This window comes from Callithrix jacchus, chromosome 1, assembly GCF_049354715.1.
Source record: "Callithrix jacchus isolate 240 chromosome 1, calJac240_pri, whole genome shotgun sequence".
NCBI classification, from domain to species: Eukaryota; Metazoa; Chordata; class Mammalia; order Primates; family Cebidae; genus Callithrix; species Callithrix jacchus.
In genome coordinates, this window is record NC_133502.1 from 210,619,580 (window position 1) to 210,639,460 (window position 19,881).

Below are 19,881 nucleotides of genomic sequence, written 5' to 3' on the forward strand. Positions count from 1 at the left end.
CCCCAGCCTCCGGAGCCCTGGAGTCATGCTGCTCATCACCAATGAGCTATGCACTTTCACCAAGAAAACCTTGCCCTCCACCCCTAATGGGCCATCATCGCCCTCCTGCCCCAGCTCTGACCCATCTCTCTTCCAAGGCCCCACTCCTCCTGACCTCCCTGAGCAGCCACTTCCAACTGTCCCAGACCACAGGGTTCCCCTGCCCTGGCACAAAATCCTGCCTGAGGGGCCTGGGCTCCCCCCTTCCTCCTCAAGGTCCCCCCTTGCTATCATGACTCATGGCCACCTGGTTCTGGCCCCACACCTGCTGCCCTTTATAGGAGGGGTTCCCGGGGACACGTGGAAACAGTGTGGATTCCTGAAGAGGCTGGAACCTGCCCTCGGCTGCCTCCTTCCTCAGGGGCTATGAAGTTCCGGGCAAAAGGGAGGGAAGGAACGCCTGGAAGACTGGAGGGAGCTCAGTGTCCCTCTTCCCGCAACCAGGGACTCGTGCTCAGTCATCGCCTCACAGCCACAATCACCAGGAACGTGTGGGCAGCCCCAAACCTCTGCCCTGCACATCCCGACTGTGGGCGGAAGATTCTGGAGTTCTGAGGTTGTTCTAGAGCCTCTGGTGATGATCCCAGGGCAAAGGCCACCTGTCCTCTGGCAGTCCTGGCAGCTGTGGAGGGGTGTGGTGGGATGTCCCAGGGTAGCTGCTCAAAAACAGACCAACACTGGCCGGGCGCCGTGGCTCACGCCTGTAATCCCAGCACTTCAGGAGGCCAAGGCAGGTGGATCACCTGAGCTCAGGAGTTCAAGATGAGCCTGGCCAACAGGATGAAACCCCCATCTCTATCCAAAGTACAAACGTTAACCAGGCGGGGTGGCCCACGTCTGTAGTCCTAGCGCTTTGGGAGGCTGAGGCAGGTGGATTGCCTGAGCTCAGGAGTTCGAGAGCAACCTGGGCAGCAAAGTGAAACCCCATCTTTACTAAAATACACAAAAATTAGCCACACGTGGCAGCGGGCACCTGCAGTCCCAGCTACTCTGGGAGGCTACTCGGGGAGGCTGAGGCGGGAGAATTGCTAGAACATGGGAGGCAGAGGTTGCAGTGAGCTGAGATCGCACCACTGCACTCCAGCCTGGGCAACAAGAGTAAAACCTCGTCTCAAAAAAAAAACACAGACAAACATAAGGACAGAAGAAGATACTGACATGTGCTGCGCCGTGTACGACCCGGAAAACATGATGCTGGTGGGGGAGGAGCCAGACACAAAAGGCCCCGGGCTGTGTCTGCAAGAGGGTATGGGCTTCCCTTTGGGGGCCAGAAAAATCCTTTGGAACTCGACGGGGGGTGGGGGTGGTTTGCACATCACTGTTAATGTTCTAAATGCCATGAAATGCTTCACATTAAAATGGTTAACTTCACATTCTGTGAATTCCACCTCCAAAAAACAAACAATGATAGAGATCCAGCCGAATGCTTACATGTATCAAAATGCCAATAAAGCCGGGCACGGTGGCTCACGCCTGTAATCCCAGCACTTTGGGAGGCCGAGGCCGGTGGATCACGAGGTCAAGAGATCGAGACCATCCTGGTCAACATGGTGAAACCCTGTCTCTACTAAAAATACAAAAAATTAGCTGGGCATGGTGGCGTGTGCCTGTAATCCCAGCTACTCGGGAGGCTGAGGCAGGAGAATTGCCTGAACCCAGGAGGCAGAGGTTGAGGTGAGCCAAGATCTCACCATTGTGCTCCAGCCTTGGTAACGAGAGAAACTCCGTCTCAAAAAAAAAAAAATGCCAATAAAAATACACTGAACCAGCACGTGTACTGCTGGTTTTGGACCCAAGGCTTGGTCATGAAGAAAGGGGGCTGCGGGCCAGCACTGGGCCACACAGAGCACGGGGCTATGATCTGGGAGCCCCCCGGGTTGGTCCAGGGAGCAGCAGTCTCAGCCACCCACCACTGCTCACCTCTTGTCCAAGCTGGGAGAACCAGGCTGAGGCACTGGGCATCAGGCCTGAATGCCCAGCTGGTCTCCCTTCCTGGGCAGGGATGGGAGGCACCTAAGACAGCCACATGCCCAGGGACCCCCTGCCATCCCCCTGAGATGCAAGGTCCCAGAGCCTGCAGAAAAACCATGAAGCATTCTGCTTCTAGTCTCTATGAATTGGACTCCTCTAGGGACCCCAGCGGCATCATACAGAATCTGCTTTTGCATCTCACTCACTTCACTTGGCATAATGGCCTCAAGGTTCACCCACGTTGTAGCAAGCGCCAGAATTTCCTTCCTTTTCCAGGCTGAGTAGTATTCCATCGTGCCAATGAACCACGCGTTGCTTATCCATTCATCTGGTCACAGACACCTGGGTCACTTCCACCTTTTTTTTTTGAGACAAAGTCTGACTCTGTCTCTAGGCTAGAGTGCAGGGCTGCGATCTCAGCTCACTACAACCTCCGCCTCCTGGGCTTAAGCAATTCTCCTACCTCAGCCTCCCGAGTAGCTGAGATTACAGGTGTGCACCACCATACCCAGCTCATTTTTGTGTTTTTAGTAGAGATGAGGTTTCACCATGTTGGCCAGGATGGTCTCGATCTCTTGACCTCGTGATCCGCCCACCTCGGCCTCCCAAAGCCCTGGGATTACAGGCGTGAGCCACCGCGCCCGGCCGCTTTCACCTTTTGGTTACTGTGAATAAGACTGCTATGAATGTGGCTGTACAAACACCTCTTTAAAGGCCTTGTTTTCAGCCAGGGTGGGCGTGGCAGCTCATGCCTGTAATCCCAGCACTTTGGGAGCCTTGAGGCAAGCAGATCACCTGAGGTTGAGAGTTTGAGACCAGCCTGGCCAACACAGTGAAACCTTGTCTCTACTAAAACTACAAAAATTAGCAAGGCATGGTGGCGGGTACCTGTAATCCCAGCTACTCAGGAGGCTGAGGCAGGAGAATTGCTTGAACCCAGGAGGCGGAGGTTGCGGTGAGCTGAGATCTCGCCATTGCACTCCAGCCCAGGCAACAAAGTGAGACTCCGTCTCAAAAATCAAATAAATAGGCTGGGCACAGTGGCTCTCACCTGTAGTCCCAGCACCTTGGGAAGCTGAAGTGGGCAGATCACGAGGTCAGGAGTTGGAGACCAGCTTGGCCAACATGGTGAAACGCCATCTCTACTAAAAATACAAAAATTAGCCAGACTTGGTGGTACACACCTGTAATCCCAGCTACCCAGGAGGCTGAAACAGGAAAATCACTTGAACCTGGGCGGGGGTTGCAGTGAGCCGAGATCGTGCCACTGCACTCCAGCCTGGGCAACAGAGCGAGAGTCCGTCTCAAATACATAAATAAATAAATAAATAAAAATACATACAGACATACATACATACCTTGTTTTCTATTGGAGCACACCCAGAAGTGAGATTGCTGGATCATGTGATAACCGAACTTTTTTTTTTTTGAGACGGAGTTTTGCTCTTGTTACCCAGGCTGGAGTGCAACGGCGCGATCACGGCTCACCGCAACCTCCGCCTCCCGGGTTCAGGCAATTCTCCTGCCTCAGCCTCCTGAGTAGCTGGGATTACAGGCACGTGCCACCATGCCCAGCTGATTTTTTGTATTTTGAGTAGAGACGGGGTTTCACCATGTTGACCAGGATGGTCTCGATCTCTTGACCTCGTGATCCACCCGCCTCGGCCTCCCAAAGTGCTGGAATTACAGGCTTGAGCCACCACGCCCGGGGATAACTGAACTTTTAGTATTTTGCGGACCCTCCCTCCTGCGTTTAAAAGCAGCTGCACCAGGCTACACTCCCGCCGACACTGCACAAGGGCTCCAGTTTCGCCGCATCCTTCAACATGTGTTTTCTGAATTTTTTTTCCCACAGCCATCCAAATGGGTATGAAGTATTACCTCCTTGTAGGTTTCGGGGGGTTCTTAGTGTGTCAATCAACTCGGTGACAAATGGGTATTGCCCTGCAAGAGCATGTGTGTGTGAGACAGGGTTTTACTCTGTTGCCCAGGCTGGAGTGCAGTGATGCAATCTCAGCTCACTGCAACCTCCACCTCCCAGGCTCAAGCAAACCTCCCGCCTCAGCCTCTTGAGTAGCTAGTCTACAGGCTCGTGCTACCACGCCCAGCTAATTTTTATATATCTTGTTGGTAGAAATGACCAATTCCTGGGCTCAAGCAATCCTCCTGCCTCAGATTCCCAAAGTGCTGGGATTATAGGCTGGAGCCCCCAAGCCCGGTGAATTTCCCTGTTGACTAATGACACTAAGCATCTCTTTTTGTGCCTATTGGCCATTTGTATCTGTGGAAGAAATGTCTATTCAAGTCCTTTCCACGCCTTTTAATTCCACTGTTTTCTTGCTGGGCAATTATAGGAGTTCTTTTTTTTTTTTTTTTTTTTTGAGATGCCGTTTCACTGTCATTCCCCAGGCTGGAGTGCAGTGGCATGACCTTGGCTCACCACAACCTCTGCCTCCCAGGTTCAAGCGATTCTCCTGCCTCAGCCTCCCAACTAGCTGGGATTACAGGCATGTGTCACCACGTCTGGCTAATTTTGTATTTTTAGTAGAGACGGGGTTTCTCCATGTTGGCCAGGCTGGTCTCGAACTCCTGACCTCAGGTGATCCACCCGCCTCAGCCTCCCAAAGTGCTGGGATTACAGGCGTGAGCCACTGCGCCTGACCAAATTGTAGTTCTTTATGTAGTCTGGATATTAATCCCTTATCAGATATATGATTTACAAATATTTCATACGTTTTTAAATGAGAAAACTTCTCAGCACTTGCAACATACATGGGCAAGAAAAGGGAGGTTTCCGAAATCACAGTCAGATCTTCTGGCTGGATTTCTGCTTTTCCAATCCCTAAGCTACAGACGCATGAGAGGCAGCAGGGAAGGGGCCCCAGGCGATGGCCAGTCCACCTTCTGAGGCCCAGAGGCAGCCAGGCTCGCCCAGCATCAAGCAATCTGCATGGGGCAGAGAGTGGGGCTCCACCCAGGCCTCGTCTCCGGTGAAATCTCATGCCGTCTCCAACGCTGAGAAAGAGTCCTACGGCCGGCACCACAACACATCAAAGGACACCGCTGGGACCTTGGCCAACTGCGGAACCAAGGGGCAGCCTGAACAGTGAACTCACTGACGAGCGGTTACCGCCTGCAGGAGCGTTCTTATCTCCGAATGCTGACAGGGCATGGGATTTATTTGAATGAATTGCTGTTAGTTTACCTTAACCAAGTGTCATTTAGATTAGCTATGAAAAAAAATCCTTAAGTGTTTAAAAAAAGATACAGAACTGAGAATAAAACAGGGTATTGAAAAGAAAGAAAAATCTTGGCCGGGCGTGGTGGCTCAGGCCTGCCATCCAGCATTTTGGGAGGCCAAGGCCGGCAGATCACCTGAGGTCAGGAGTTCAAGACCAGCCTGGCCACCATGGTGAAACCCCTGTCTCTACTAATAATACAAAAATTAGCCGGCCATGGTGGTGGGCGCCTACAGTCCACATACTCAAGAGGCTGAAGCATGAGAATCCCTTGAACCCATGAGGCAGAGGCCGCAGTGAGCCGAGATTGCACCACTGCACTCCAGTCTGGGTGACAGAGGGAGACTCTGTCTCAGATAGATAGATAGATAGATAGACAGACAGACAGACAGATACATAGATAGATAGATAGATAGATAGACAGACAGACAGACAGACAGACAGACAGACAGATAGATAGATAGATAGATAGATAGATAGATAGATCTTGGGTGGATGGATACTTGGGGGTCTACTTCCCACAGAGGGATGCAGGGATAGAGGGAGGGAGGGAGGGAGGGAGGGAGGGAAGAATGGAGGGCAGGAGGAAGGCGGCTCCCTGGCCAGGAAGAATCTGGACTCTGAGCTGGAAGTTCCCTCAACTGGCCCCCCATCAGCCATGGCTCTGAGCTGGCTCCTCATCTGGCATCTGCCTCCCCTGGCCGGCCAAATAGAGCCTCCAGCTCTGGCCAGTGATACACCTGCCTCCCTGCAGCTGGTGCCCACCAGTCCTGCACTCCACCCTTCTTGTGACAAGAAGAAACCTCATATGGACCCAGAGAAGGCTCCTAGGAGCCCCTTCTCCCGCCTTAGCCCCTCCAGCTATCCTGCAGCATGGCTGCCCCCTGCTCAGTCAGGTACCATGTGCAGGTAACTCTCAGCTGTCCTATTTCAGGAAGGTAGTCACTCGCAGTGAGCTTCCATCCTCAGAAATCCCCAACTCTGTATCCCAGGGCCTCACCACCAGCAGACAGAGGTAACCGAAGGGGGCCATCAGCGTGGTGATTAGGGCACTCAGACCCCAGAGTCTGCACCTGGCTCTTCCTGCTGCTACCAGCTTTCTAGCCTCAGTTTCTCTGTCCGTACCACAGGGGTCCTGTAAGACGTCACTGAGATGATGTAGGCACAGCCCGAACAGGCCTCTGGGTGGTGGGAAGCACAGACCCAGGCGGCCGCGAACAGAGTTCTCGTCACAGCGCTCTCATCCCGCGCCCACCTCTGAATCACCCCTGCTCTGGGCCAGCCTCCTTGGCTGCATGATCCCCCTCTTACAGGCCAGCCCCGTGTGCCTGGGACACGCTCAAGCCCCCAAACAAGGCCCACAGCTCTGAGGGATGCACCCTGTCCCCTACACCCTCCCCATGACAACTAGAAGGAGTGAAGTCCATGTGTTGGGGGCTGGAAGGAAAAGTGTCACCACACACGAGGACCCTGAAAGTGGCCCCCACCCCTGCTGCATGTGTGTGCGTGTGCATGTGCGTGTGTGTGTGCGTGTTTTCTTTAAGAGCCCCTGGCCTTTATCCAGGACAAGAGAACTGGCAGTAGAGGGATCACACCACTAAAACGCTGGTGTGGGGCTCTTTCCAGCTTTGGAATGTTCGCGCCCAAAAAGGGGACGTGATCACTGAGATCTGCACAAGTCCTTACCTGAAGTGAAAGCATGAGAATTCCACCACTGGTGTTTTCCTGAAAAACGCCCGTCCCTTCACCCAGGGCTATGCCCCCCAGCATGTGCGGGAGGAGCTGAAAACGGCTCCCGGGGTCTGTGCGTGCTTCCTCATGGCTCCCCTTGGGACCCCAAATAAAGGCAGTGGGCCCTCCACCTGGCAGGCAGCCCCCTCCTCTCACCCCTCTGAGGGTCCCCTCTGGCTCATTCCAGACATAATCCACGCCTCCTCCCAGGCCCCAGGCCCATAGGTGACAGGAGAGGGAAGCCCAGGGGCCTCCATGAGGAGCAGCCACTAATACAAGGCCGGCCTCTGGACCCTCACGGCTGAAACCTCGGCCTGCATTTCCTCGTGAGGACCCTGCTGCCCTCCCAAAACAAGCAAGAGGAAGGCTGGGTCGCTGAATTAAAGAGGGTCATTTACAGCCGTGGGAGGTGGCTCAACATGGAGAAACCCCATCTCTACTAAAAATACAAAATTTGCCAGGTGTGGTGGTAGGTGCTTGGAATCCCAATTACTTGGGAGGTTGAGGCAGGAGAACTGCTAGAACCCAGGAGGCAGAGGGTGCAGTGAGCTGAGATGGCGCCATTGCACTCCAGCCTCGGCAACAAGAGCAAAACTCTGTCTCAAAAAACAAACAGAAGAGGAGAAGGTCGTTTACTCCCGCCCCTCGCAGCATTCAGGAATCCATTCTAGGGAATCCGGGGCATTTATATGAACCCACGTATTCAGGTTACAGGCAAAGAAGAAAAACTTCGAAAGCGATTTACCCCAAGGCTGTGAGCTGAAGAAATCACGCCAAACTCGTGAGTACTTTCCACATGCTGTACCCACACGAGAAAATCTACTTCTGTTTGAATCCAAGTGCTGGCAGGGATGAGCCCGTGGCACCAGGCCACACGCCACACCCAGCTAAGGTGGCCGCTGCCGGGGCCCCAGCCCCCCCCACCCACGGATCCCGTTCCTGAACAGGTTCTGCTATCGGGTTTCAAAATGTGCAGGCACAGGCACCAGCCCAGACCCAGGGCGACCCTTCAGCAGTGACGGTGGGGCCAGCACGGGGTTCTGGCACGCTCAGCAACACAGGCCGATCCAGGCGTGGCCAGCACCAAACCTCTGACCCGCTCCTGCCCAGGAAAGCCTGGAGTTTCCCCTGCCTGCTACTTCTCCTGGACTTTTAAAGGTGGTCTCTCAATACCCTGGTACGTGGAGCCAAACACAGACCTCCCGGCAGCTGGTGGGCACCCTGCCCTGGTGAGTCCATGTCCCGAGGGCCTGCAGCCCCTGGCACACTCCCAGGCCCCCTTTTCCCATCAGCCTCCTGCTCCTCCATCTCCTCCAGGCGCGATGACTCAGAGAGGCGGAAGTCACTGTCCTGGCAGCGCCGTCAGCGGCCAGGACAGCGCACAGCGGCCCTCTGGAAGACACTGGAAAGACCCCACACTGCCCACTCCCAACGACCCTGAGAGGGGCCGGTGCCCACACGTGAACACAGGTCAGGCTGCAGGACAGCTGGGTGCTGCGCATAACCTGCCACCTCTGCTGGGCCTGTGGCTCGGCCTTGTGAAGGCCCCGTCCCCATGGCACCCACGATTCTTTTGATGCTCCCACCCCACTCGTGCCAGGGACCTTGTCATCCACTCCTCAGAAGCTCTCCCAAACCACTCCACTCAGATCTCACAGAGGCCACCAAGGGCCTACCCTTGGCTGACCCAGGTCACACCTCTGTCCTCAGGTGCTCTGGCCGCCAGACGGCATCCATCACGGATGACCCCCTTGGGGACCCTCGCCCTCCCTCAGCCTCTAGGGCCCTCCCCTGCACGTGGTTACTCCTGCTCTGGCTCCCAATCAGACCGTTCCCCACCCAGCAGGCCACTGGGGCTGTGGTTTCTCAAAGCTGGGCCTGGGTCCCCTCCTAGCTGCCAGCACCCTCACTTCTGTGTCTGTGGCCCCAGCTGGTCTCCCCAGTCTGAACCTGCACACCCAATCAACTTTAGGACAATCTCCAAGACGCCCAGCCACATGGGGCCAAAAGTGGCCTCCAGTCTTCCCCCCAAAGCCAATTCGTAGTAAACACTCTGGCTCAGGAACGTGTCTCTCTCCTCCTCCCAGAGCCGGTTTCATCTGGCAGGCACAGAGAGGGAACGTGGCTCAGGAGCTGCCCAGTCCAGGTTCAAAGCCCACTGCTGCCCCCACAAGCTGCTGCCCTGGGAGCCCTGTCCTTGGTTTGCTCTTCTCTGGGAGGGAGGTGGTGACAATACCTTCCATGCCCTAGGGTGGTGGCGAGGGAATTGCAGGTGACAGTGCAGGCAGAGCCTGGGAGCGTTCCTGGCACATGGAGCATGTTGGCTGAGATGCATCTGACTGCCTAAGCTGACAAAGCTCTCCTCAGCCGCCCACCCTCCACAGCCACCCCACACTGCAGCAAGCCTGACGCCCCGAGCTTCCCTCCTGTGCAGTGTCACCACCCAGCAGCTGGGACATGGGCCCCAGCTCTTGCCTACATGCTCCTGAGGGGTCCCACCAAACCCTCCACGGTCAGCCCTCTCCCAACCCGGGGGATCCCCCCGACTCCCGGTCTCCCTGCCCAGCACACATTGCACACGCCTAGGGGGTACAGGAGAGTCCCAGCCCACCCTTGCCTGCACCTGGCATCACCGCCCTGCCCCTGAGCTCAGCCCCCTCACCCATCTGATGGTCCATCTCCACCCAGCCACAGGAAGTCAGGGTCGCACTGGCTCTCCAGGCCTTCGCACACAGCAGGTGCTTGACGAATGAATCAACACTCTTTATTCCTGAGGCAGTGTTTCTCAAGGTATGAGCAATCGACTACCTCCAAACTTACCAGAGCCCTGAAATGGTTAAATCGTTGCCAAAAGCACCTAACTCTCCTGGGAAGGTTTGACACTCTTGGAATCCTGCTCAGCCACTGAAGCAATTTTAAATGGTCAGATCCAGGCTGGGTGCAGTGGCTCATGCCTGTAATCCCAGCATTTTGGGAGGCTGAAGCATGTGGATCACCTGAGGTCAGGAGTTCGAGACCAGCCTGGCCATCATGGTGAAACCCTGCCTCTATAAAAACACAAAAATTACCTGGGCATAGTGGCAGGCACCTGTAATTCCAGCTATTAGGGAGGCTGAGGCAGAAGAATCACTTGAACATGGGAGGCGGAGATTGCCAAGATCATGCCATTGCACTCCAGAGACTCCGCCTCAAAAAAAAAAAAGATGGCGCAGTCCTTCTCCACCCCATGAGTTCTAGAAGAGCATGATGCTCTGCATCCAGACGATACCCAAATGGCAGCCCGCTCCTACTTCCTTGTTTGCAATCGTCTGTTTAAAAGCCACTGCCATATCCTGTATTTAACTAGGCAAACACTTACGGAAGCTTTATCAAGACTAGCTTTATACCCCCCACTCCCCACAAAAGTAAACGGCGAGAAGGTTACTCAATCTTGTTATTTCACTGAGTTCCAGTATTTTCTGGCATGCCTGGAGGACTCATCTGCCAATCATTCCTACCCACAAACACCAACTTTCCCACATCCCTGGGTCTGCGGCACACATACAGCGGGAGAGGCAGGGACATCACATTGCTCCCAAGCGCTGCGTTCTGCACCACGGGCCTCCAGCCGGGCACCCACAGGCACACATTCAAAGTGAATTAAAAGTAACATGGTCCGTCAACAGGTGGCTGGGTAAAGGAAATGCGGTACATACACACAGCGGTGTACTATTCCACTATCAAAAAGAACGGGATCCTGTCATCGGCAGCAACATGAATGGACCCGGAGGGCATTATGTGAAGTGAAACAAGCCAGGCACACAAAGAAAATACTCCACGTTCACACTTGCTTGTGGGATCTAAAAATCAAAGCGATTGAACTCGTGGGGACAGAGAATACAAGAATGGTTACCAGAGCCAGGGAAAGGGGAGGGGGAGGAAGGTGGGACGATTCATGGATACAAAAAATAGTTTAAAACATGAATAAGGCCAGGTGCAGTGGCTCACACCTACAATCCCAGCACTTTGGGAAGCCGAGGCAGGTGGATCACCTGAGGTCAGCCTGGCCAACAAGCTGAAACTTCATCTCTACTAAACATACAAAAATTAGCTGGGTGTGGTGGCAGGCGCCTGTAATCCCAGCTACTCCGGAGGCTGAGGTAGGAGAATCCGTTGAACCCAGGAGGTGGAGGCTGCAGTGAGCCGAGATCACGCCACTGCACTCCAGCCTGGGAGACAGAGTAAGACTCCATCTCAAAAAAAAAAAAAAAGAGTAAGACCCAGTATTTAGCCCAACAGGAGACTATATAGTCAATAATAATTTAAATGTACATTCAAAAATAACTAAAAGAGAGGCCAGGCACAGTAGCTCCTGCTGGTAATCCCAGCACTTTGGAGGCCAAGGCAGGTGGATCATGAGGTCAGGAGATCAAGACCTTCCCGGCTAACACAGTGAAACCCTGTCTCTACTAAAAATATGAAAAATTATCCAGTGTGGTGGTGCCTGCCTGTAGTTCCAGCTACTTGGAAGGCGGAGGCAGAAGAATCGCTTGAACCCGGGAGGCGGAGTTTTCAGTCAGCCAGTTCCCGCCACTGCACTCCAGCTTGGGTGACAGAGTGAGATTCGGTCTTAAGAAAAAAAAAAGAAAAACTAAAAGAGTATAATTGGATTGTTTATAACACAAAGGATAAGTGCTTGAGGGGATGGATGCCCCGTTCTCTATGATGTGATTTTCACACGTTGCATGCCTGTGTCAAAACGTCTCATGGGAGAACGATCCAAGATAGCCGATCGCTAACATCCCGGGATTGCAGCTCTCAGGGAAGGCGCGGAGAACTAGAGGACGCCACACTTTCAGACAAATTCTGGTCGCTTTCGGAGCAGAAGATCCCCCAGTGGAGGAAACACACGGGTGGCCAGCGCGACTCTCGTGGCCGGCGCAGCGGTTCCGCGGGCACCTTGGCGCGGCAGCTCTGGGAGCAGAGTAAACAGGTTCGAAGGACCCACAAGAGCCCCCAGCAGGACACCAGAGCCCAGCAGCGGCTGTGACGGCACCTCGGTGCGGCAGCGCTCGGCTCAGAGTAAACGGGACCGGTTCCCCTTCTGACCGAGGTTTGGAGCCCCGGGAAGGCAGAGTCGCCTACTACGGACACAAGAAGGAAGCCCGACAGGAGAATCCTGGGCAGAAAAGCACCATCAGTTTTAACTCCGCTTCTCTGGCCCTGGGAACTAACAACCTGGACGCCCACTCAAGAGTCCTAATCTGAAAGTTGGTAAATTCAAAGACGGCAGGAGGATAAATTTACAATGACGAGAAGAAACCAGCATAAAAAAGCTGAGAATACTCAAAATCAGAACACCTCTCCCTCTAAAGATGATCACAGTTCCACATCAACAATGGAACAAGGCTTGATGGAGAATGAGCGCATCCCAATGACAGAATCACTCTTCAAGGAATGGATAATAACAAACTTTGGTGAGTTAAAAGAACACATTGTAGCCCAAAGTAAAGAAACTAGGAACTTTGAAAAAAGGTTTGATGAAATCCTATTGAGAATAGACAACTTAGAGAGGAGTATGAGTGAATTAATGGAACTGAAGAATACAATACAGGAACTCCGAGAAGTATGCCCAGGTTTAAACACTCGAATTGTTCAAGCAGAAGAAAGGATATCAGAGGTCAAAGTCCAACTTAATGAAATAAAACGTGAAGAAAAGATTAGAGAAAAAAGGATAAAAAGGAATGAGCAAAGTCTCCAAGAAATGTGGGACTATGTGAAAAGACCAAATTTACGTTTGGTAGGTGTACCTGAATGCGACGGAGAGAATGAATCCAAGCTGGAAAATACCCTTCAGGATATTATTCAGGAAAATTTTCCTAAACTAGCAAAGCAGGTCAACATTCAACCCCAGGTAATACAGAGAACACCACAAAGATATTCCTCAAGAAGAGCAACCCCAAGGCACATAATCATTAGATTCACCAGGGTTGAAACGAAGGAGAAAATACTAAGGGCAGCCAGAGAGAAAGGTCAGGTTACCCACAAAGGCAAGCCTATCAGACTTACAGCAGATCTCTCAGCAGAAACCCTACAAGCCAGAAGAGAGTGGGGGCCAATATTCAACATCCTCAAAGAACAGAACCTTCAGTCCAGAATTTCATATCCAGCCAAACTAAGCTTCACAACTGAAGGAAAAATAAAATCTTTTATGAACAAGCAAGAACTCAGAGATTTTATTACCACCAGGCCTGCTTTACAAGAGCTTCTGAAAGAAGCATTACACACAGAAAGAAACAACCAGTATTAGCCTTTCTAAAAATACACCAAAAAGTAAAGAGCAACAACATAAAGAAGAATTTACACCAACGAATGGATAAAACAGCCAGTCAACATCAAATGGCAGTAACCCTAAATTTAAATAGACTAAATCCCCCAATCAAAAGACACAGCCAAAACCCAATGGCATGTTACATCCAGACCTGTTTCACATGCAAGACTCAAAACAAAGGGATGGAGAAAGATTTACCAACCAAATGGAGAGCAAAAATAAATAATAAATAAATAAAAAGCAGGAGTTGCAATTCTCGTATTGGAGAAAATAGATTTTAAAGCAACAAAGATATAGTGGTAAAAGGATCAATGCAACAACAAGAGCTAACGATCCTAACACCCAGATACGAGACTTAGATTCAATGAGACAGAAAATTAATAAGGATATCAAGGACTCGAACTCAGATCCGGAACAAGTAAACTTAATAAATATTTATAGAGCTCTCCACTTCAAATACACAAAATATACATTCTTGTCAATACCACATCACACCTACCCATAAGTTTAAATGAAACATTGATTGGCCATTATTAATACTCAATTTTTTTCAAAATAAAGCAATATTTCCATTTACTCTCCCTCTTTCTCTTCCTCTTTCTTCCTCTCCTTTACTTACTTTTTTTTTCTTTCCTTCTCTCAAAAAAAAAAAGAAATCAACTTGTAAACCTCTAGATCCAGGTTGGCAATGTCTCTCTCATTGCTTGATTTCCTTCCTTCCCTTCCCTCCCTCCCTCCCCGCTTCCTCCCTTCCTTCCTTCCTTTATCCCTTCCTTCCTCCCTACCGTCCTTCTTCCCTCCCTTCCTGCCTTCCTCCCCCCCCACAAACAAGAAAAAAAAACATCTCATGTACTCATCAATACATACGCCAGGCCGGGCAGAGTGGCTCATGCTCAGCACTCTGGGAGGCCAAGCAGACGGATCACTCGAGCTCAGGAGTTGGAAGCCAGACTGAGTAACATAGTGAGACCCTGTCTCTACTAAAAATAAAAAAAAGTCAGGTGTGGTGGTGCAGAGAGCTGAGATGAAGACTGACATGAGTCATGATCATGCCACTGCACTCCAGGCTGGGCAACAGAGCAAGACCCTCTCTCTCTCTCTCTCTCTCTCTCTCTCTCTCTCTCTCTCTCACACACACACACACACACACACACACGCACATCTATACATACATACCTAAATTTGTGTATATAATTTTATATAATAATTTACATATTACATATAATTCATTGTATAGTTTTTTTTTCCGAGACAGAGTCTGACTCTGTTGCCCAGGCTGGAGTGCAATGGTGCAATCTTGGCTCACTGCAACCTCCAACTCCCAGGTTCAAGTGATTCTCCTGCCTCAGCCTCCTGAGTAGCTGGGACTACAGGCACATGCCACCATGCCTGGCTAATTTTTATATTTTTAGTAGAGACGAGGTTTCACCACGTTGGCCAGGATGGTCTCAATATCTTGACCTCGTGATCCACCCGCCTCGGCCTCCCAAAATGCTGGGATTACAGGCGTGAGCCACCTCGCCCAGGTATATGCCTACTTTAAAGCAGAGCATCCACTTGACGCTGGAATAATTCAGTTTAGCAACTAATTCATCAAAAATGTTCTTTTAAAGAAGAGGGGGAATGTGAAGGGTGGCCTGTTTTCTGTGGATTGTGCTTTAATGCCAAGTGCCCCTGCCCACTGGCTGCGCAGCCCTGAGGATGTCACTCAACACCCCTGAGCCTCAGTGTCTTCATCTGTAAAACCAGCAACAGCATAACGCCACTCAACTCCCAGTTACCAGGGAAACACATGACAGTGCCAGTAAGAGAGTAAAGAAAACCGCTTGCTGGGACCCAGGCAAAGGGAACCGTTGTCATCTGGGGTGGGGCGGGGTGTGCGTGCATGAAGCCCCAGTACCTGATTTACACGAGGGCATGTCAGCAAAGCAGCAGAGCCAGGAACTGGATGACGGAGACGGTGACTACATAGCGTGGAGCCCCCAGCCCATCTTCAAGTGTGGTCCAGGCTGTGCGTCCGGGTGAGATGACCTCAGGAACCAACCTCCTTGGAAGGGAATCCATCCTAAACCCAGCTGTCTGACTAACTGTGGGGGGACGCACACTACTGATGCCGCAGACACACAAAGCATCCCCGTCCCCAGCACAGAACTGTTCCCACTACCTTGTCCTCGTTAAATCTAAACCCTATTATTGGGCCAAGACATTTTTAAACAGGCCAAATTTCCCATTCTATCAGATAAAGTGGTACAGAAGAAAAGCTTCCTAAGAACATCCATCATCCCAATTAATTCGCCCTTAAGAGCCTATTCCATATTCTCCACACATTTTACAATCTGGCAAAACCTAAACTATTCACCAACAAATAGGCTGTACCGCCACAACTGCACAGAAGGTTTGTATCATCAAAACCGAATCTGCAAGTTTCACATCCTATAAGCAAACAACTGTAACCGGAAGCTGTGAGCAATCCAAGCCCTCCTATGTCACAGAATCACAGCCAACCTCGTAAATGAAACAAATCAGAAAGTTAACTTGTTAATTCTTCCAGGGCTCCCGTGGCAATGCTGTGTCCTAATAACTCACTGTTTAAATAGCTCCTCTGAAACTGACTCAAGCAGCGAGCCAATCCGAGCTCTTCCTGGCCGTGGTCTTATAAATAAGGTCACCTGCCTGCACCAGCACCCTTTGATGCATGGTCACGCAAACCTCAAAGAGCCACTGGGGGACCTTTATTGTTCCCCCAGCCCCTGCCAAGTGCTTCTTTCTCTTCTGTGTCTTCCAATTTCAACACATTCTATTAGTACGCCCCCCCCAGCACCACAGGCCAGCCCTGGCCCTCCGGGTCAGAGGCATGGAGGACCTGCCAAGCATCTGACCACGGAGCCAAGGTTTCATCTCCCTTTTGTGCACCTCCAGCCCCAGGGCCGGCAAGCAAGCTACCCACACTGGCTCCACCACTAACTGGGCAGGCCTCTTCAACAGCTCCCAAATTACAAGCCCGTGTCCAGGAGCAGAAGCCAAGATGAGATGAGGCTATGCTTTTCAAAGAGCTTACCCAAAGCCCTGCACACAGCCGCCCAACTGTTATTATCTCGAGGAGACAGAAAAGCAAGACCAAGGGGACACCAGCTACATCACAGGGTGACTCAGGCCGTCTGACAATCTCCAACGGTGCCACTCTGGAATTAATTGGCACATGGAAGGGGCAGTGATCTCTGATCTTCCCAGAGAGCCCTGTGGCTGGCTGATGAAAGAGCATACACAAACAAACCCTGTGACCCAGATCACCCGGAGGCCACATTTTAATAGCTGTACTCAGGAGCCACTAGCTTGCTGAGGAAGGCGCTGAGCCCTGGTCTTGAACTTGGAGAAGCGCGGGCCTTTTCCCAAGAAAATGCTGACAGATGTAGCGCGGTGCCTCTCCCCCAGCTGGGCCTAAGTGGGGCGCTTGCCCCAACATCTAACTGGAGACAACAAATCCTTGCAGAGCTCCCCACACCCGGCCCAAATGCACCCCGGCATGCCAGGCAAGGCCCTCGGTGGGTTCCTGAGGTTCTCCAGGCGGCCCATCCAGAGCCGCTCTTCCAGCCCCAACGGCCACTCACCAGACACGGATGCCTCGGGGATGAGCGCCTCCAGTGGCCGCTTGTTGTCCAGGTCCCGGCTGAGCGGCAGCTCGCCCGCGGTGGGGTCCAGTAGCAACAGGTGCAGTTCGTTGCCAGGAAGGAAGGTGTAGTTGAGGCTGTCCGACAGGTCGGGGTCATGGGCTGGGATGCAGCCGATCACGCCGGTGAGGAAGCCGTTCGACCTGTTGGTGACAGAGTTGCTGAAGAGGATCTGGAAGTTGGGCAGTACCAGAGGGTTGTCATTCTGGTCCACAAGAAGAATGCACACCTTGGCTTGGCTGACCAGCGGGGCCGACGTGGCCTGCACCACCAGCACGTACTCCCGCCGGACCTCAAAGTCCAGCTCCACCAGGGCACGCAGGTCCCCGTTCAACAGGTCCAGCTGGAAGAAATGCCGCATGTCACCCTCCATAATCTGATACATGATCTGGGCACTGGGGCCTTCGTCAGGGTCCTGAGCACGGATCTTTGCCACCACCGACCCCACTGGGTTGTTCTCCTCTACAAACAGCTCCAGCTGTTTCAAACATAGGGGCATTGTCATTAATGTCCAAGATGGTCACCTGGATTTCCACCGAGGCACTAAGGGCAGTGGGGCTGCCGCGATCCACAGCCACAGCCCAAAGGTTGTACACGGCCACGTTCTCCGGGTCCAGCCAGCGCTGGGTGTGGATGACACCGGACGTGGGCTCGATGTAGAAGTCCCCGTCGCCGTCGTCCCCACCCTGGAAGATGTACAGCAAATGCTGACTGGGACCCGAGTCCCGGTCCGTGGCAGAGACCTGGAGGATGCTGGTTGAGGGTGGAGCATCCTCAAAGATGGAACCCTGGTAGAAATCCCACAGGAACTGGGGCGCATTGTCATTGGCATCGAGGATGAGGATCTCCAGGGTGGTGGTGGCCAACTTCTGCGAGATGCCGTTGTCCAGGGCCATGATGGTCAGCGTGTAGGCGACCTGGTGCTCATAGTCCAGCTCCGTCATGGTGTACATGGTGCCACTGTCGGGATCAATGCAGAACTCCGGCACTGGGTCCTGAATCACGTAGGTGATGCGAGCGTTCTCTCCTGTGTCCTCGTTGGCACTGAGGGTAGCAATGGAGGTGCCCACGGGCCTGTCGTCACTGATGCTCACCATGTAATGAGAGCTCTGAAAGACCGGCCGGTGGGTGTTGGTGTTGGTGACGTTGATGAGGACATGCGCGATGTGCGACCCTGTGCCGTCGGACGCTGTCACCGCCAGCACGTACTGCTGCTCCTACTTGTAGTCCAGAGATAGCGCCAGGGTGATGAGGCCGCCTCCCCTCTGGCTGCTGAGCGCGAACCAGTTCTGGGTGTTGCTGCCCGTGAGCTGATAGGTGATCACGCCTTTGGCGTCGTGGTCGCAGGCCTGCAGGGTCAGCACGCTGCTCCCCATGTTTGCATCCTTGTTCAGACGCAGCTCATAGGTGGGCTGCGTGAACACCGGGTCATTGTCGTTCACGTCCAGCACCGTGATGGAGCCACTGGTGGAGGAGCTCATGGGGGGCGAGCCGTGGTCCACCGCCTCCACCCCAAAGCTGTAATGCTCCACCTCCTCACGGTCCAGCTTGGCACACAAAGTGATCCAACCGGAGCTGTTGTGGATCTGGAAGGGGAAGTCCGGGGCGGGACAGGGTTCTTAGGCCCAGCGCTGCTGCCCCCAAGAAAGGCGGAGGCCGTGTCCACCAGGCGATAGTGCAGCCGGGCATTCTCCCCAGAGTCCGCGTCCACCGCCTGAATGTGCACCACGGAGTAGCCCAGGGGCACGTTCTCCAGCACCATGGCCTGGAAGGGGCTGCTCACAAAGATGGGCTCGTTGTCATTGACATGCAGCACCTGCACAGACACAACCCAGGAGGAATTGATGAGCGGTGGCCGGCCCCCATCCTGGGCTTTGATGCTCAGCGAGTACTTCTGGACATCCTCGAAATCCAGGGGGTTGATGTCATCCAGGATCCCGCTCAGTGAGTGCAGGTAGAACTGCCCGGCCACGTTCCCGCTGAGGAGGCTGTAGTGAATGGCCATGTTCTGGCCCTGGTCCCAGTCCGAGGCCTGCACGCGCAGCACAGCCGTGTTGAGACACACGTCCTTGGGCACCTGGACCACGTAGTTCTGCTCGCTGAACTGGGGGTAGTTGTCATTCTCGTCCTCCACGGTGGCCGTGGCGCTGAGCGGGCCTGGGTTGCAGCCCTGGTCGCTGGCCTCCACCAGCAGGTGGTACTCGGCCGCCTCCTCCCGGTCATGCACCGCGCGCGTGCTCACCACGCCGGAGCTCACGTTCAGCTGGAAGATGTCGCACGCGCCCCCCCAGCATGCGGTAGCACATGTTGGCGTTGACGGGCGAGTCGTCGCTGGCGCGGATGGTCAGCACCTTGTAGCCCACCTCGAGATTCTCCCGCACGCGCTCCTGGTACTCCGACTGCTCGAAGACCGGGCTGCGGTCGTTGGTGTCTTACACCAATACGGTGATGCAGGTGGTGGCCTAGCGCGGCGGCGTGCTGTAGTCCACGGCTTTTACCCTGAGCACGTGCGTCTCCTTGGTCTCGCGGTCCATGCTCACCGCCCCGTGGCGGAGCCGATGCGGAAGTAGCCGCGGGAGCGCTCATCGAACAGCCCCTCCATGTAATAGCTCACGCGCTGCTCCTCGCCCTCGATGGTGTAGTGCGGTGAAGCTGGAGGAGGGGGTGCCCGCCGGCTCCTTCTCAAACAACGCCACCTGGTAGTTGGGCATCGGGAACTTCAGGCTCCCTCTGCCGCTCGTGCCCCGCCGGGACCGTCGCACTGGCCCCGCCCGGGTTTGGGGCAAGTTCGGCGGTGGCGGTGGCGATGGTGATGGCGACACGAAGGGTGTCCCCGAGGCGGCGGCCGCGCTTCGCAGGGCGCACAACAGACGCAGACAGATGGGGCGGCCGGGACAGCAGGGCCCGGGACGCGGTGGGCAGC

General features: G+C 53.6%; 1 protein-coding gene and 1 pseudogene across 1 annotated transcript in view; both read right to left on the bottom strand.

The window, feature by feature from the left end:
- Positions 1-17,201, bottom strand: part of LOC103790995 (cadherin EGF LAG seven-pass G-type receptor 1) — a 66,900-nt gene extending 49,699 nt beyond the window's left edge. Inside the window, 1 exon segment of the mRNA XM_054258810.2 lies at positions 16,899-17,201. Coding sequence (XP_054114785.2) covers positions 16,899-17,057 — 159 coding nt within the window. The 5' untranslated portion in view covers positions 17,058-17,201.
- Positions 17,202-17,234: 33 nt separating this feature from the next.
- On the bottom strand, positions 17,235-18,197 carry LOC144578181 (cadherin EGF LAG seven-pass G-type receptor 1 pseudogene; annotated as a pseudogene).
- Between the last annotated feature and the right edge of the window lie 1,684 nt (positions 18,198-19,881).